A 16,120-nucleotide genomic window follows, 5' to 3' on the forward strand; every position below is an offset into this window, starting at 1 on the left:
GTGCCATTTATGTGCCTATTAAGCTGCCACAACGTACTAAGATGGGTCCACAACGACGAATGGGTATCTAGGTTGGCTTGAATCTCTAACTATCGTCCGCTATCTTGAACCCTTGATAGGCGATCTTTTTACCGCTAGATTTGCGGATTGTCACTTTGATGAGACAGTCTTCCCATCATTAGGGAGAGATAAGAACACAGATGTTCAACAGGAATGACATGAATTGTCGTGGTCTATCCCCACTATGTCTCATCTCGATCCCTGTACTGCACAATCCAAACTTGAAGTGTGATAAATAATCGAGCTCCAGAATGTAGCAGATACTCTGCCTGATGCGTTTTGTGATGTTGCCAAAGTGACAAGATCACGCATACCTACTGTAAACTTGCCTGCAAGGATTGACGTCCCAATTACTGGATATAACGCCACTCTTGTTACACCAGGAGATGGCGCCACTGCCCAGGATGGCAGTGATGTGGCATCTATGGCTGCAGGTCCAGCAAAGAAGCGTGGTAGACCGATTGGTTCGAAAGATACTCACCCTAGAAAGAGAGCGAATGAGGTACAAACAAATCCTTTGATCATAGATACTCAAAATCCGTCTCATAAGAATGTTCCGGATTATGGTTATGTCCAAGAGACATCATTGGGGGAGGCCTCAATGTCAAAACCTATTCCTGAGAACGTAGAGATCTCGGTAAATTACACTAGTGTACATTGGGCGTGGGAAAGAAACTCCATCATCATTGATGATGTATTCGCGTATTCAGTAGTGTGTGAGATTATTGAGATCGATGACATCGAACCACGCTCCTTTGATGAATGCCAACGTAGAGCTGATTGGCCAAAATGGAAAGATGCGATCCAGGCAAAACTTGATTCTCTAGTGAAAAGAAAGGTATTTAGAAAGGTTGTACCAATACCAAACCAATTAGTCATAAATGGGTATTCGTTAGAAATAGTAATGAGAAAAAAGAGATTGTACGGTACAAAGCTCGACTTGTGGCACAAGGCTTCTCATAACGCCCTGGAATCGACTACGAGAAGACCTATTCTCCCGTAATGGACGTCATTACGTTCCGCTACCTTGTCAGTTTGGTAGTTTCTGAAAAACTGAATATGCAGCTTATGAATGTGGTGTGGTTACTGCGTATCTATATGGGGATCTAGATACAGAGATATGCATGAAGGTTTCAGATGGTCTTCAGTTACCCAAATCAAGTGGCTCTAAACCACGGAGCACATTTGCTATAAGGTTGAAATGCTCACTATATGGATTGAAACAATCCAGATGGATGTGGTATAACCGTCTAAGCGACTACTTGATTGGTAAGGAATATGTCAACAATGAACTATGCTCATATGTGTTCATAAAAAGGACAAGTTTCGGATTGCAATAGTAGCGGTTTATGTCGATGATATGAATATAATTGGCACCCTTAAAGAGTTAAGGGAAACCGTTAAACACTTGAAATCCGAGTTTGAGATGAAAGATCTTGGGAAAACACGGTTTTGCCTCGGTTTGAAACTTGAGCACCGTAAAGATGGTATTCTGATTCATCAATCAGCTTATACCCAAAAGATGCTTAGGCGTTTCAACACTGACAAGATTAAGCCTTCAAGCACCCCAATGGTCGTCTGTAGTCTTGATCCAAAGAGGTAGAAGTGCCATACCTAAGTGCAATAGGCGCATTATTGTACTTAGCACAATGCACAAGACCGGACATTTCATTCACTGTGAACTTACTAGCTAGATATAGTTTTGCGCCAACACGACGCCATTAGACTGGTGTTAAAGATATCTTTCGATACCTAAGTGGCACGATCGATATGGGCTTGTTCTATCCCTACAAAGAGACGATGGATTCGGTCCCATCAAACGCCAGGGACGCCATACATAGTGTTTCACGTCCCCTATCCCCATCCCAAAATGATATAAATGTTTTGGAAGGTTTTGCTGATGCTGCGTACCTCTCTGACCAGCACAAATGTCGTTCCCAAACTGGATATGTATTCACCATGGGAAAGACTGCGATATCTTGGAGGTCTACAAAGCAGACCTTAGTCGCTACCTCTTCAAATCATGCAGAGATTATTGCTCTTCACGAAGCAGTTCGTGAATGTATATGGCTTCGATCCATAATGATGCATGTTCGAAGTAATTGTGGTCTGAAGTCTACCACAGATGAGCCCACGAGCATTTATGAGGATAATGCTGCTTGCATTGAACAAATGAAGCAAGGCTACATCAAAGGCGACAACACCAAACAGATATCGCCTAAGTTCTTCTACAATCAGTAACAATAGAAGCTCCTTAAGATCAAAGTGAACCAGGTTCGATCTGAGGACAATGTGGCAGACTTGTTTACTAAGTCATTGCCCAAATCCACGTTCGAGAAATATGTGGCAACAATTGGCTTGCAAAGGTTATCTGAACTCCCATGATCGTAGTCATCAAGGGGAGGCACATACATGAAGGGGAGATGTCTACGTATTCATCTCAAAACGTGAAGGGTGTGTTGTGCTCTTTTTCCTCTTCGACCGATATTATTTTTGTCCCACTGGGTCTTTGTTACTCAGTAAGATTTTTAACAAGGCAACGAGAGAAACACCGCGTTTGGGCGACACAAGGGGGAGTGTTCAAGTAAATCTCTATTTTGTGTTTGACCCAAACTCTAGGTTACTTGACCTAATGGTAATATGATTTAATTAGAAAAATCTACAGATTCCTATTCAATGTATGATTATCTTTCCTTATATGATTTAGATTCTATGTATTGTAATCTTTTATATAAAGATGCCCCTATTATCAATAAGAATACACAACGATTTTATCTCAATTCCCATTTCTCTAAAACACACTCTTAAATATAGATCTAAAGGGACGGCGCTTCCTATCATTACAAAGGTGTAATTATCCCAGTAGAATAAACCTTTCTATAAATTTGTAATTACTGATTTGTGGAATCATGCAAATCAGAAGTTTGGTCCTGGTACGATTTATAAGCTGAGAAGTACTTTCTTCGTACCCCAACATTAGTGATTGCATTATTATGTTTGGAACTCTTTGAGTTCCACAAATGAAATCGAATCATGTTTTTGTGTGTAATATTGACATAACTTGTCTATGTGATTACATTTCAGAAGAAGAGGGAGATACACTAGCTGCAGATGGGCATAAAGCCAAACTAAAGCCTTCTCCTAAACCAGGAGTTAAAAAGTAATAAAATATCATAGGCAAATTGCAAACAGATACTAAGACTCGATGGAATCACGAGCACAGCGGCGTACCCTCCTACAAATTCCCAGAGAGAAGTCAGCTTAATAGACAAAAGTGGATAGATAATACTTTCAGAAAAACAAATAAAAAGGCCTAATGATATTAATTAGTGTACACACTTGTTGTAAGCTTTTATGTCATGCTGATACATTTGAGCAGCCTCAGGGTTTGCAGGACTTGAAGGATTTGGATCAGTGAGAAGTGACTGCAGCAATTTGTTAACTCAGCAAATCAACAATGAATGGTGGAGAAAAGGGGTTTGAAGTTAGAAAATTACTTGAACAGATGTTAAAATTGTTGATACGTTGTGGCAGGGTGACCATGCATCCTGAATTATATCCATGCACAGTGCACCATCATGGTAAACTGCACAAGCCACATAAGTGATGAGTAATTGTTTCTTCTGTTTTTGGAACAAATAAAAGAAAAAAAAATGATAAGTATTTCTGTCAGCCACAACTGCAAGCAGAGTACAAACTTTGAAGTCGAGACTTCATATTACATGAACAAATTTATTAGAAAGACTTTCAACTATTTGTAACCATGTTTAACAAAATTTTGAAAAGCCAAGATGATGTGGTCATTACACATGATCATAGTTCAATAGTTGAACTTCAAATTGGTTTATATTTTCTCTTACCTTTCCACTCACAATCAACCCACTGTCCTCTCAATCACTCCAATCCTTTTCTCTTCCAACCCCCATTCCCATCACATTTACAGCACAAAACCCTGAATCCCTTCTTTTCAGATGAAAAGTTTACAATAGAATGAACTGCAGCAGGACAGTCGGAAGAACACTTTTTTCCACTCAGTCCACACCTTCCCCATTTACAACCAAAAACAAATTCTAAAGTATAGATTGAATTGTTAAAAAATACAGCTATATATCATATTTCTACCCTACTACAACCATTCTGCTGGCTACAGTGACACGAGCAATACTTTGCCACAAACTAACTAAAAATACTGCCTACAGAAAGTACTTATCACAATTTACTGATAGAAATGCGTGGGTATATTACTGCAAACAACTCAAACAGCAACATCATTATGCCTGTTTTTAGGAAGTTATGCAGTTTCAATTCATAAAATTAGGCCTCATCTCCCTAAGCATCTATGAAAATGTACATAACTAGATAAGAGGGTGGAAATGATATTAATGCAGTAGAAGCTGTATATCAAATCTAGATTAAAACTGGAAAGACTAGCCGTATACTTCATCTTAACAATACTAAGTACACTAATTTTAACAGCATCTCCAAGGACTTCATAGGAAATCAAGAGTAACAAATTCCAATGGTCTTTGGACAATTGGACTGGTGATGAACTGATAATATGATCTCAGCCTACATTAAGCATACATATGTAAATCAAGATCCTGTTTTCTAACATGTAATTTCAAAACGAGTACTTGAAATGCCTTGAAGAATAGCTTGTCTCCTGAAAAGGACTATGATTTCAACTTTAATCAACTCCAATTCAATCAAACTAGGTTCCTAACTAGTGTTAGTTTAATATATATTTGGCTCGTACCCTTACAGCTCTAAGTGTTTTTGGGATGTGATGGTTTACCTAACATGATATCAAAGCTTTGTTTGTAAGAGACTCTAGGTTAATACTCATATGAAACCTTCGATACCCATTCCCACACATCAGTTAACTAGCAACACTAACACTTCACCACTTCAAACTCTAGAGGCAGATAGATTCTCCGACAATCATATGCTGCTAAGTTGCTAATGGTGAACTCTAAAACTAACAACACTAACACAATTCCATCCGCATCAAATCTCAAACTCAACTGGAAACTGGAAACACACACACACAGCAAAGAACTCGTTAATAGATGAGTGATCAAACGAAACTAACCATTTGGATGGAACATCTCGGACGTGAACCGGACACGCGGCGGCTTTTCGGGATAGCGCTCACTGAAGGTCAATCGCAAACTGAAAACACCACCTGAATTGAATTTCCAATCCCACATCAAAAACCAAATCTTTTCAGTTAAAGTTAAAGAAAGAACAAAACATGGAACAGATCTACCTTCCCAAGGGGTCTCATCGGGCCCAAATATGGTCGCGCTCCACACGAACAGGTTATCATCGGACGTAGGACTTGCGCTGCAACCCTAATAACCAAATCAATGAAACTTCAGATCGAAGTTTCTCGTGAATTTGAATCCGATACGAAAAGGGTATTGCTTGTTTACCTCCGGAGGCTCGTTTATGATGGTTTTGAGATCGGACATGAGCCGGAGCTGAGCAGAGGACGATCCCATAATAGCAGAGAGAGGCTCGATGAGTTGTTGATCTTGTTGTTCTGGAAACCCAAAACCAACCTGGCGGAGTATATATAATAAAGCCAAAGAGCGAAGAAGACGCGGATTTGGATTTTGGCTTTTTCTTTTTGGTTTATAGTTTAAAAGGTGGGAATGGGTGAGTGGTGGTCGTGGTGGATGAGAACGAAAGGGGTTTGGAATCTGAAACCCGTTTTGGCTGAAATCTGACAAAGAAGAAAGGAAGGAATGGAAACCCGACTCTGTTTGTCTCTGTGTTTCTTTTGCTACCTGTAAAATTCTATTCCTTTTCCAGATTTGTTTGCTGGTGGAGTCAACCTTGGCTGTGGGCTCTTTGTGTTTTGAGCCCCCTGGTTTGGGTTTTGGTGGGTAAATGCTTGCGGTTTTGGCGGTAAAAAAATTCATAGTGTTAGTACAGACCTGGTATATGGCCTTTGTTTTTTTAGCATGTGGTATATGGCCATTTGGGCTAGTATTAGCAACTGAATTTACTGGGTTTGGGCCTAAATAATTTAAGCTGGGCTGGCTGACAACCCAGTCATCTGACCACGAATTCAATTCTATACCCGTTTGCTGAAGAAAGAAAAAAACAATTGACGAATCAGGTCAAATCCCATGAATTTCTAATTTTCTACCACGTTTATGTTTTTCGTAACGACCTGCTCTTTGTTATAATCTTAGCTTTTAAGGGCACGTTTACTTACTTAAAATGAGAGGGAATGATTACGGGGTAAAACTATTCCTACGTTTACTAACACATAAAAGGAATCAGAATGATTCCGAGTAAAAGTATTCATACGTTTACTAACACATAAAGAAATCAGAATGGATGTAGGTCACACCTCCTTATAAAGAATCGATTCCTGAAATTCCTGAGTATTACGAAGGGGGGGAGATGTGTTTAGGAATCAACTCCTCCTGAATCAATACTTATTCCTTTATTCTCTCATTCCAATTGTCTCCAATTCATGATTATTTTCCATTTCAAGGAAGTAAACGTGCCATAAATTCAGTATATGTGGCTGAGATGCATTTTAGCCTCATAGTTGTTTATAAGTTATAACTATTCCTTAGCAAGACTGTGTTTGTATGTGTTTCCATTTACTTTTAGCTTGTAATAAAATCAAACCATATATTGAAAGTTCCTTTTGAAACCTCTTTGTAAGTAGACTCGATTAGTTGATATTAACAAGTTCATAGGTGCCAATGAAAGTTGGCAGGATGATCAAGCACTTGCTTGAATGAAACTCCCACCCAAGTTTGAGCGCCAACATTTACAAATTTTTCATTGGTAGGTTGTTGAGTATAGGGGTCTTGTGGGGCTCATGTGATGCTAGTGAATCTATAAGTTTTATGAGAGTTTGGGTCATCACGAAGCCTGATTGCCAGATGCCTACGGGCATTAAAGTTGAAAAATCTTGGGCATGCGGGGTCTAACTGCTCTCACCTGGTAAATGTTATTTGGAGACCCATATGTTAGTTGGATTTCTATAGGCCACGGATGACTCATAATGTTCTTGGATCGGTGGACTGCCTTCCCGATCCAAATACCCGTTATTCAAAAAAAAAAAAAAGTTTATGGGGGTTTTGTTTTGTCCTATTGTCCTATGAATCTTCCATTACATATTGAAAGGTAAATTGGTGATGCCAAAAAATTAATTAGGAAAGTTAAGAGGCACTATTATAATGAGCAAACCTCCAGTATCGAGTCAAACTACAAATGGGGTAGTCATAAAAAAAGAAAATGAGAAGTGTGAAATGAGAATTTAATGAATAATAGAAATACTATAAATTGTGATTTGTTCAAGTAAATCTAGAATATGTGTCTAGCCCAAACTCGAGGTTACTTGCTCTAGTTGAAATAGGGTTTAGATTAGAGATATTCTTGGAGAATCTTAGGAGATATCCAATTAATGTACGATTATATTTCCATGTACAATTTTATCTCTATGCTTGTAATTCTCTATATAAAGAGACCCATATTATCAATGAAAGTACGATTCAATTCTCTCCCAATTCAGTTTTCCTTAAACATGATTCTATTATTATAGGAGTAATTCTAAATACACCTTTACTTTATTAATACACATCCCCTATTTATATCTTTTCCCCCCCATTTTCCCTTTTATACCCTTTCATTGTCCCTCTCTTTTCAATTGACTTTGTTCATCATCACTGCTATGTGTCTATGTTCTGCAAATACTTGAGGGCCACCCTATAATTTCCAAGTTCAAAGTCATTCCTCTAATCAATTATTTCCAATCTCTTATTCGATCTTCAATTTTCATTTGAAACTCTTGTTGTTGTATTTGTAATGGATTTTCACTTTTTTTATTTGGATTTCTAATCAATTCCTTCCCTCGCCATCACTTTCTTTAATTTTTAGTTTTGGATGTATTTCGGAAGATGAATGAACAACTTGACTTTCACATGCAAGGTTGGCAAGGGAAGTTCCTCTCAAAAGCAGGTAAACTTGTTTTAATTAAAGCAGTTGCTCAAGATATTCCCACTTATTCTATGAGTGTGTTCCAATTGCCAATTGGTGTGTGCAAGAAGTTTCAATTGAAAGTTTCTCAGTTCTGGTGGGGGAAGGGTAGAGGAAAAAAAGGAATCCATTGGTGTAATTGGGAGACGCTGTGTAAAAGGAAGGAAGGAAAAAAATACACATAGGAGAGGGGAGGGGGACATAAAACCTTACCTCTCAAAAGCCAACAAAAAAATCAAAGTTAACTCAAACACCAATTAACGAAAACGGAAATTGGGAAGATCCAAATAATCTCTATTACACAACAATGAAACAAAATCCAGAGGCAAATCTCACCAAACCAAACTTGCCGAAGAAAGGCCAAAATTTATTAAACCATCTGCAACTTGGTTTCCTTCCCGAAAAATGTGTGAGGAGCGGAAATGCATTTGAGATATATGCCTATACGGTGTAAACAATTACCCCACTCAACCCCCAATTGCCAAGGCATCAGCTGAGGAGATTTGAGGAAATTGAAAACCAAAGAAGAGTCCACTTCTAACCACACATGTCTCCAGTACACGAACCCAAGCTAATTCAATTGCTTTAATCACTGCCATTAATTACTTCTACTGCCATTGAACTTGGAATATTAAAATTAAAAGAAAAGGCACCAAGAAAATTATCTTTTTTTTTTTTTTATCAAATAAGAACTTCATTAATAATGAACTGCTTACAACGAGTTTTAGGCGACATCTCTAACCCAAAAATGGCCTCTAGACTTCACACTGGAACTCTATAATGATTGACTCTAAACTTGCACTACAACTGTATGACAAAGACAAAAGCGCAGGAGCAGTGAATCCTTAACATCTCACCTCTCGTCCAACCAGTAATAACTCTAAGACTAGATAACTCACTTGTGTCGACACCAAACTCACCAACCAGAGTCCTTCTGACCAGCATTTGATTGACCAAGTCAACACTCGTTGTGACCTAAACTCAACCAAGTGGATTACCGGACACTCAGACCTGGGACTAAAAAACCAACACCATCACCTCCCTATTGTCAACACCATCTCCGCCACTGCTCCAAAACGTCATCACCTCCGACCCGATCCCAGACAGGAAGGACCCACTAGAAGGCCAAGGATGATTGTCTATGCCAGACTTTTTCACCACCGCTGCTGACCTAACTCCAGAACAGGAACGACTCCCAAGACTGTGAAAGAGAAGATTGTCTCTGCCATACCTTTAGTAGTGTCTCATTACCAACAATAAATAAAACCAAACCCTAAAATACTAGTAACATCCAACCCCGCCACCATGGCAAACCCGATCTTAATACCAACAAAACAACTTAAAAAACAACATTAAATAAAAAGATAACCAGGGCAGGGCCCAAAATTGAGCCCAAACCCCACATCTAGCCCAAGTAGTAGAGACCCATAGCCCAAGCCCAAGAAAATGGTCCAAACAGCAGCAGCCCAAAAACCCTAAGCCCATCCTCCAGGTGACGCAGAACAATAGCAGACACGCACCACCAACCACGCAGCAGCACCGCCGTCGCCTTCGCCCCTTGTTGCCACCACCGATCAGTCACCCCAGCGTACACAGGTAAGCCTCCCAGAAGGCAGACCCGATCCAGATAGGATTTGGAATTCCTTCCAGCCCCAGCCGCCCACACCTCCGCCTGCGCACCATGAAAGCAGCTTTCCGATGGCCAAACCGTAAACCCATTACCGGAGCCACCATCAGACGCCTCCTTCTTCACACCCGACCACCCAATCGGACCCAGAAGATAATCGGGAAGTCCAATTGGACAACCCGCCTCATCCCCATCAGATCCCCATGCTACCCTTTCTCCGAACCCAGGATCACACTTATCATAAGCATCTGCAAGCCAGCCAACCACCGGAACCTCCTAGTAACCAGATCAATTCGGATCTGGATTACAACATGCACTACAAAAAAAAATTGTATTAGCTTCACCAATTTGCGTCAGCCTTCAATTGCCGTCGCCAATGCCTCCTCTTTTGCGACGGCAAAAACTGAGGGGTGGCGATTGTGCAAAATATTTGCCATGGTAACAACTGCCGTTGCCACTGGGCGTGGCAAACCCAATGGTTTACTTCGGATCCCACCTAAATCTAGTCGCTAACCCTAATCCCTCATTCCCTCAGGCTCTATTCGAGATTTCGACTGACCCTGACCCTCAGCCTCTCTTCGACTCACTCCCTTTGTCCCTCAGTTTCAGTCGCCGCCGACCCACCCCAAAGTTCGACGGTTCGGCCTTATCTCTAAGCTAGCTCTAACCTCTCAGTCAGTCATCTCACTCCCTCAGCCTCTCAGTCTCAGTCTTCCTATTCGTAATCTCGAACCGCTGAACCGCCGACCCACGGCTTTGCTTCGACCCACTGTAAGTAAACCTTCTCTCTATACTTCATTGTTGGGATGTTGGTCTCCGACCCATCGATCTCCAGTTAATAGATTTGATTATTTGAAATTTCATCTCACAACTCTCAATCTCCCTCAGTCCCTCATCTGAAATTTCATGAACCCAGTAAGTCAAGTAACCAATTATTTCAATTTTCAACCAATCTCAGTAACTAACTCTCTATTTTTGATTAAATAGTCTTAAATCTTACTCTTGGAGAGTTGGAGTCTTGGGGAGAGCGGAGGCCGGAACTCAGGAAGACGAGCAGTCGGAGTAGACAGGAGGAAGGAGGTGAGAAACTGAGAACGTGCGGACTGTGAATCTGTGAGTCTTCATTTGAAAATTGAAATTGCTTTGTGGGTTGTGGCTTCTTTGGTTAATTGATTATATATTTATATGCAGCTAAGCAGCTTGATCAGTTTTTTTTAATTATAATTTATATGCTTGATTGCTTGGCTGCTTCGTTGAAAGACAGAGAGGGATGGAAATTGCTTTGTGGCCTTGTGGCTTGTTTGATTAATGAATAATGATTATATATTTATATGAGTCTGTGTCTCTGTGTATCAGTGTATGAAAGACACAAATGGTCAAATGGAATTGGTCAATTGGATTGGATAATTATGTTTGGTCATGGAAATGTTTGGTCAATTGGATTGGATAAAAATATATATATTTCTGTTTGTAGTGCAATGCCATCAGGTTTTTCACCACAATACTCATCGGCGTACTTTTTGGTGTCATCTTCTGGAAGAAAGGAAACGTGTTGTAAGTTTAAGAACTTTAACTTACTATAAACTCCATTTGTCAATTTCTTTTTTGTGTTCTTTTAATATGCGACCTAGTTACAAGTTTTCTCCAATCTGAGTTTAGACCTCCATAAAATTGTTTTTGTTTTGAACAAAGTTGTAGAGGATCCCATTCCTTTTTCTGTAAATATTGTCTCCTAGAGTTCTCACACATATGATTTGTCAACAGAGGGAAACAACAAGATATTGTTAACCTTCTGGGAGCAACCTATTCTGTTGTTCTTTTCCTTGGAGCTGGAAATGCTTCTGCTGTGCAATCTGTGGTTGCGATTGAGAGAACAGTTTTCTACCGAGAAAGAGAAGCAGGAATGTATTCAGAGTTGCCTTATGCATTTGCTCAGGTAATCTATTCGAACATAGACTCACTTTTGTATTCGTTTTTGTCAAACACCAAATTATACATTCTGCATTGTTATTTATTTATTAACTTTTTATGAACATTTTGTGATGAAGGGTTTGATGTCATCTTCAGAATCTAGTGAAGATGGAGGAAATGAAGTGTTCTGATTACCAGTTTTCCAGTACATTAACTATATGTAATTTAATTTTGTAAATTTATGTATTTGAACATTGGTGAAGATATATAAAATTGATGTTAAAAAGTAATTTAGTGGAACTTTTCCTTTGTATCACTTTCTTCCCTAAAATAAAAATTTTAAAAAATTCTAGCATGCAAATTTTGTATGCTAGATTTTTTTTTAATTAATAATTCACATTTTGCGACGGCAATTTGCCGTCGCAAATATCAATGGCGACGCCACCAACAACATCGGCCAAATTGCCGTGGCCATTGGTCTTTTGCGACGGCAAATTGGCTTTCCGCGACGGCATTGCGCCGTGGCAATTTGAATTCTTTTTTGTAGTGATGCCAGCCACATACCATTTCAACCCCGTCTCCGTCCAAGCCTAGAGGTCTCACCAAGCCCCACAGTCTGACAGACCCGTCCGACTACAACGTCTCTGGAAGGGGCCGCCGGACGGGGAAGGAAACCCATGTAGAACTCACTCGCGCACGGCGCTCACTCTCTAGGGTTTTAACTATCAAGGATGTTAAAATTGACTTCTCCTTTAAGAAAATTATCTTGATAACCACGAAATACACCACCATAACCAGTCTGACCCGATGCACCACCGGCCTAAATTTGTTAGCTATCTTCTTAGCTTTTAGCCTAACTGTGTTAAAACTTAAAAGTTACTTTTTTTTTCTTTTTAAAATTATAAAATACAAAAAGACTTGGGGGTCGACTCCCTTAGTCTTCTAGATCTAGGAACTCTACAACATTACCATTTCTCATCTATGCATTGTCAGTTGCTACCTGTGATCTAAACCAAATGAAGTAGGTGAACTAACAAGCTCCCACATGCCGTTGATTTGATATATGCTGAAACAGAGTCGCGTTGTTTGATTGTTTATCAACTGTCCTATGATTATTTGAGTCTCCCCTACTCCACATGCACAAAGACTTCTTTTGGTTTGATTTACGTTGTCTTCTTCTCTGCGTCTCAAATTGAAAAAGCCAAGCAATACAGGTATTGTCTAAAGTCTAAATGATGATGATATATGCTTCATTTCATTTTGTTATATTCAACTCAATGTCTTCAAACCATAAATTTTTCTTGTCCAAATCAAAAAAGAACTAAGAGAATAAGTCAATCAATTGGTAAACTGAAGAATCTTCTTGAGAATAGAAGACATTGGGTACAAAAGTTGTTTCTTGAATTGTTAGAAAAATCACTGGGTAATATATATATATATATATATATATATATATATATATATTATGTTAATTAGACCATGTCACCATGCTAAGCCGCTAAGGAATCTGTTTTAATTATTTTGCTGGTGCCGTGAAATGTGAGGCGCTGCCCTGACCTTGAAGTTGCATATCTCAGATTTACCGGCCAACTGAACTCGATCAGCCAGCACCCTCCACTGTTTTCTGCATGTGGGTCTTAATGTAATTGCTATTTTTGTCTCTGAGTTGAATCTCATTGACAAGATTTTAGTTTCTTTTCATTAAACAGATAGCAGATATGGGTGTCGTCGAAAAAGTGAGGTTGGCCCCTAGACTCCCAGAAACTTTGGCAGCACCTTCATATGGGGTTGGTGTTGGTGATGAAGTGACGGTTGCCATTGTAACGAAGAAAAGTGGGGACCAGAATCAACCTGTTGGACAGAACAAAAGCAACTTTGAAAAACTGAGGAGGCAGACGGAAGAGTTAGTTGCTGCAAGAGACAGGGTGCATCACATGATTGCGTTAGAAGAAAGGCATGGTAAAAGAATCGAACCTTATGTCGTCAACTGGCTAAATAGTGTGGATGAGGCTAGCGAAAGAGTAAACACATTTTTGATGGGTGAGTATCAAACAAAGACGAAGGGTCTGCAGGGATGGTTGGCTAAGACTAAGACTCTTGTTAATCCGCTGAGCAATAAAGCAACAAAATTGGAGCAGGAGGTGGTTGAACTATATGCAAAAAGGGATTTTACTTGTGTTTCCCCACAAGAGGTATCTGATTCAATGATTTCTATTCTGGAGAGAATCATGGATCAGCTGAGAAATCCTGATACCAACATGATTTTGGTGTACGGCGTTGGTGGTGTGGGGAAGACCACACTTATCAAAGAGGTGTTTAGGAAGGCTACAGAAGACAAGTGGTTTGATGATGTAGTTATGGTACTGGATGTGAGGCAAAATCCAGATTTGGGAAGAATTCAAAAAGAAATTCTTGAGAAGTTAGGTATGGACGTACTTGGTGATGAGACTATGGTTGGAAGAGCGCATCGTCTATCTAAGAGGATAAGAGACAAGAAGATATTGGTAATTTTAGATGATGTATGGGAAAGCATTGATTTGGAGGCCATCGGACTTCACCGCGTGGCAAATTGTAAAATACTGCTTACATCTAGAACAAGAAGAGCATTTTCAAGTGATATGCGTATGCAAAAAGAATTTGGTCTTACAGTTTTAAGCGAAGAAGAAAGTTGAAGCTTATTGAAGAAGATTGCTGGTGATGTTGTCAAACAAGATCCTAGAGTACAAATCTTAGCAACTCAAATAGCCAAAAAATGTGAAGGGTTGCCGGTTTTAATTGTCACAGTTGCAGGGGCTTTGAAAGGTAGAAGTGCTTTACAGGTGTGGAAAGATGCCTTGAGACGCTTGAAACAGTTTGACAAAGAGGGGTTGATAGAAAAAGCATACTTGGTGTTGGAGTGGAGTTATAATCAGTTGGTTGATGAGAAGCTATAGCAATTGTTGATGATTTGTGGAATTACTGCATGGTCGACAAACTCTGTTGTTCTGGGAAACTTGTTGAAGTATGGTATGGGTTTGGGTTTGTTTAAAGAGGTTGATACAGTGGAAGAAGCATATAATGCATTGCATTCACTGGTTAGAAAACTTAAGGATTCTTGTCTATTACTAGACGGTTATGATAATACACTAATGAGAATGCATGATCTTGTCCAGGGTGTTGCTATTAGGATTGCATGCAGAGATCACCATATCTTATCAGTAGCATATGGAGATGAGTTGAAAGAATGGCCAAATAAGGATTTCTTTGAAAGGTGCACTGTGATAACTTTGCCTTCCTGCAAAATCCCTAGGTTTCCATCAGTGCCTTGGGAATGCCCTGAACTAAAAATGTTTACTTTGAGGGGTATTGATCATGACTTGTTGGAAATCCCGATCGAGTTTTTTAAAGAGATGAAAGTACTCAAAGTGTTGGATTTAACCAATCTATGTATTTGGTCACTACAATCTCTTAGGTTCCTATACAATCTTCGAACATTGTGTTTGGATCACTGTGTGTTGGAAGACATAGCTATGGTTGGACAACTAAAAAATTTGGAAGTTCTTAGTTTTTTAAATTCCCAATTTAAGCAATTGCCAAGAGAAATAGCGGAATTGATTCATCTACGATTGTTGGATTTGACGGATTGCTCTGAACTTGAAACTGTTCCACCTAATGTTATATCCAGCTTGACAAGACTAGAAGACTTGAGGATGCGAAACAGTTTTAACCAATGGGAGGCTGAACAAGTGATTGGGGAAAGAAGTAACGCAAGCCTTTTTGAGCTGAAGTACTTGTCTCATCTAACCGCATTGGACATACATATTCCAGATGGCAACATGCTTCTAGCGAACATCTTCTCCAGCAAGTTAGAAAGGTACCACATAATAGTTGGTGATGAGTGGACATGGCACAATGTGGAGGAAACCTTCAACACTTTGAAACTCAAGCTCACTCCAAACAATAACCAATTGCACCAGGATCTAGGAATGCTGCTGAAGAGATCTGATAATTGGCACTTGGATTTGTTAGAGGGTGTTGGTGATATTGTCAATCAATTTGATAATGAGGATTTTCAACAACTCAAACATCTGCATGTCCAAAACAGTGCTTATGGCCGGTCCAAAGAAATCATTTTGGAGAACCAGGTGGATAGTGTGGTGCAACACTTCATGAATGGGAAGGTATGTTCTTCGGTTCACTTTTGAGTTGCATTTTTGTCATCATAAATTGTTACCCATAGTTATAGTTTCTGTAGCATTCATTCGGGTCATTGGTTGTGTATGTTGTGAGATTCTACTGATCAGTGAAATATATTTAGTTGTTCCTTCTAAACTGACATATCAATGCTTATAAGTCTATGCCTTAATTGATCTACAACTTATTAGATGATTTCCACCATAATTAAATGAAATTATGGCTATATTTGGAACATATATAGCTAACTAGTCTAATATTAACACTTTACATTTACTTTGATATTAATTTCCTAAAGATGGATTGTGCATGCAGGTTATGTTCTCCTGATGGGGTACTCCG

The 16,120-nt window shown here is 39.4% G+C and overlaps 2 protein-coding genes across 2 annotated transcripts; one reads left to right on the forward strand and one right to left on the reverse strand.

Moving 5' to 3' along the window:
* Window positions 1–2,999: 2,999 nt before the first annotated feature.
* On the reverse strand, window positions 3,000–5,922 carry LOC112190280 (ubiquitin-conjugating enzyme E2 1). Its single transcript, XM_024329708.2, has 6 exons — window positions 5,496–5,922; window positions 5,330–5,414; window positions 5,153–5,245; window positions 3,558–3,646; window positions 3,400–3,485; window positions 3,000–3,295 (listed from the first exon to the last, which is right to left on the reverse strand). The coding sequence occupies exons 1-6, from the start codon at window positions 5,562–5,564 to the stop codon at window positions 3,256–3,258; spliced, it is 462 nt and encodes a 153-aa protein (XP_024185476.1). The 5' UTR covers window positions 5,565–5,922; the 3' UTR covers window positions 3,000–3,255.
* An 8,691-nt stretch (window positions 5,923–14,613) lies between these two features.
* LOC112183879 (disease resistance protein At4g27190-like) lies at window positions 14,614–16,108 on the forward strand. Its single transcript, XM_024322194.1, has 2 exons — window positions 14,614–15,765; window positions 16,094–16,108. Exons 1-2 carry the CDS (start codon window positions 14,614–14,616, stop codon window positions 16,106–16,108), a joined length of 1,167 nt encoding a protein of 388 aa, XP_024177962.1.
* The last annotated feature ends 12 nt before the right edge of the window (window positions 16,109–16,120 follow it).

The sequence above is a fragment of the Rosa chinensis genome, chromosome 2 (genome assembly GCF_002994745.2).
Source record: "Rosa chinensis cultivar Old Blush chromosome 2, RchiOBHm-V2, whole genome shotgun sequence".
NCBI lineage: Eukaryota > Viridiplantae > Streptophyta > Magnoliopsida > Rosales > Rosaceae > Rosa > Rosa chinensis.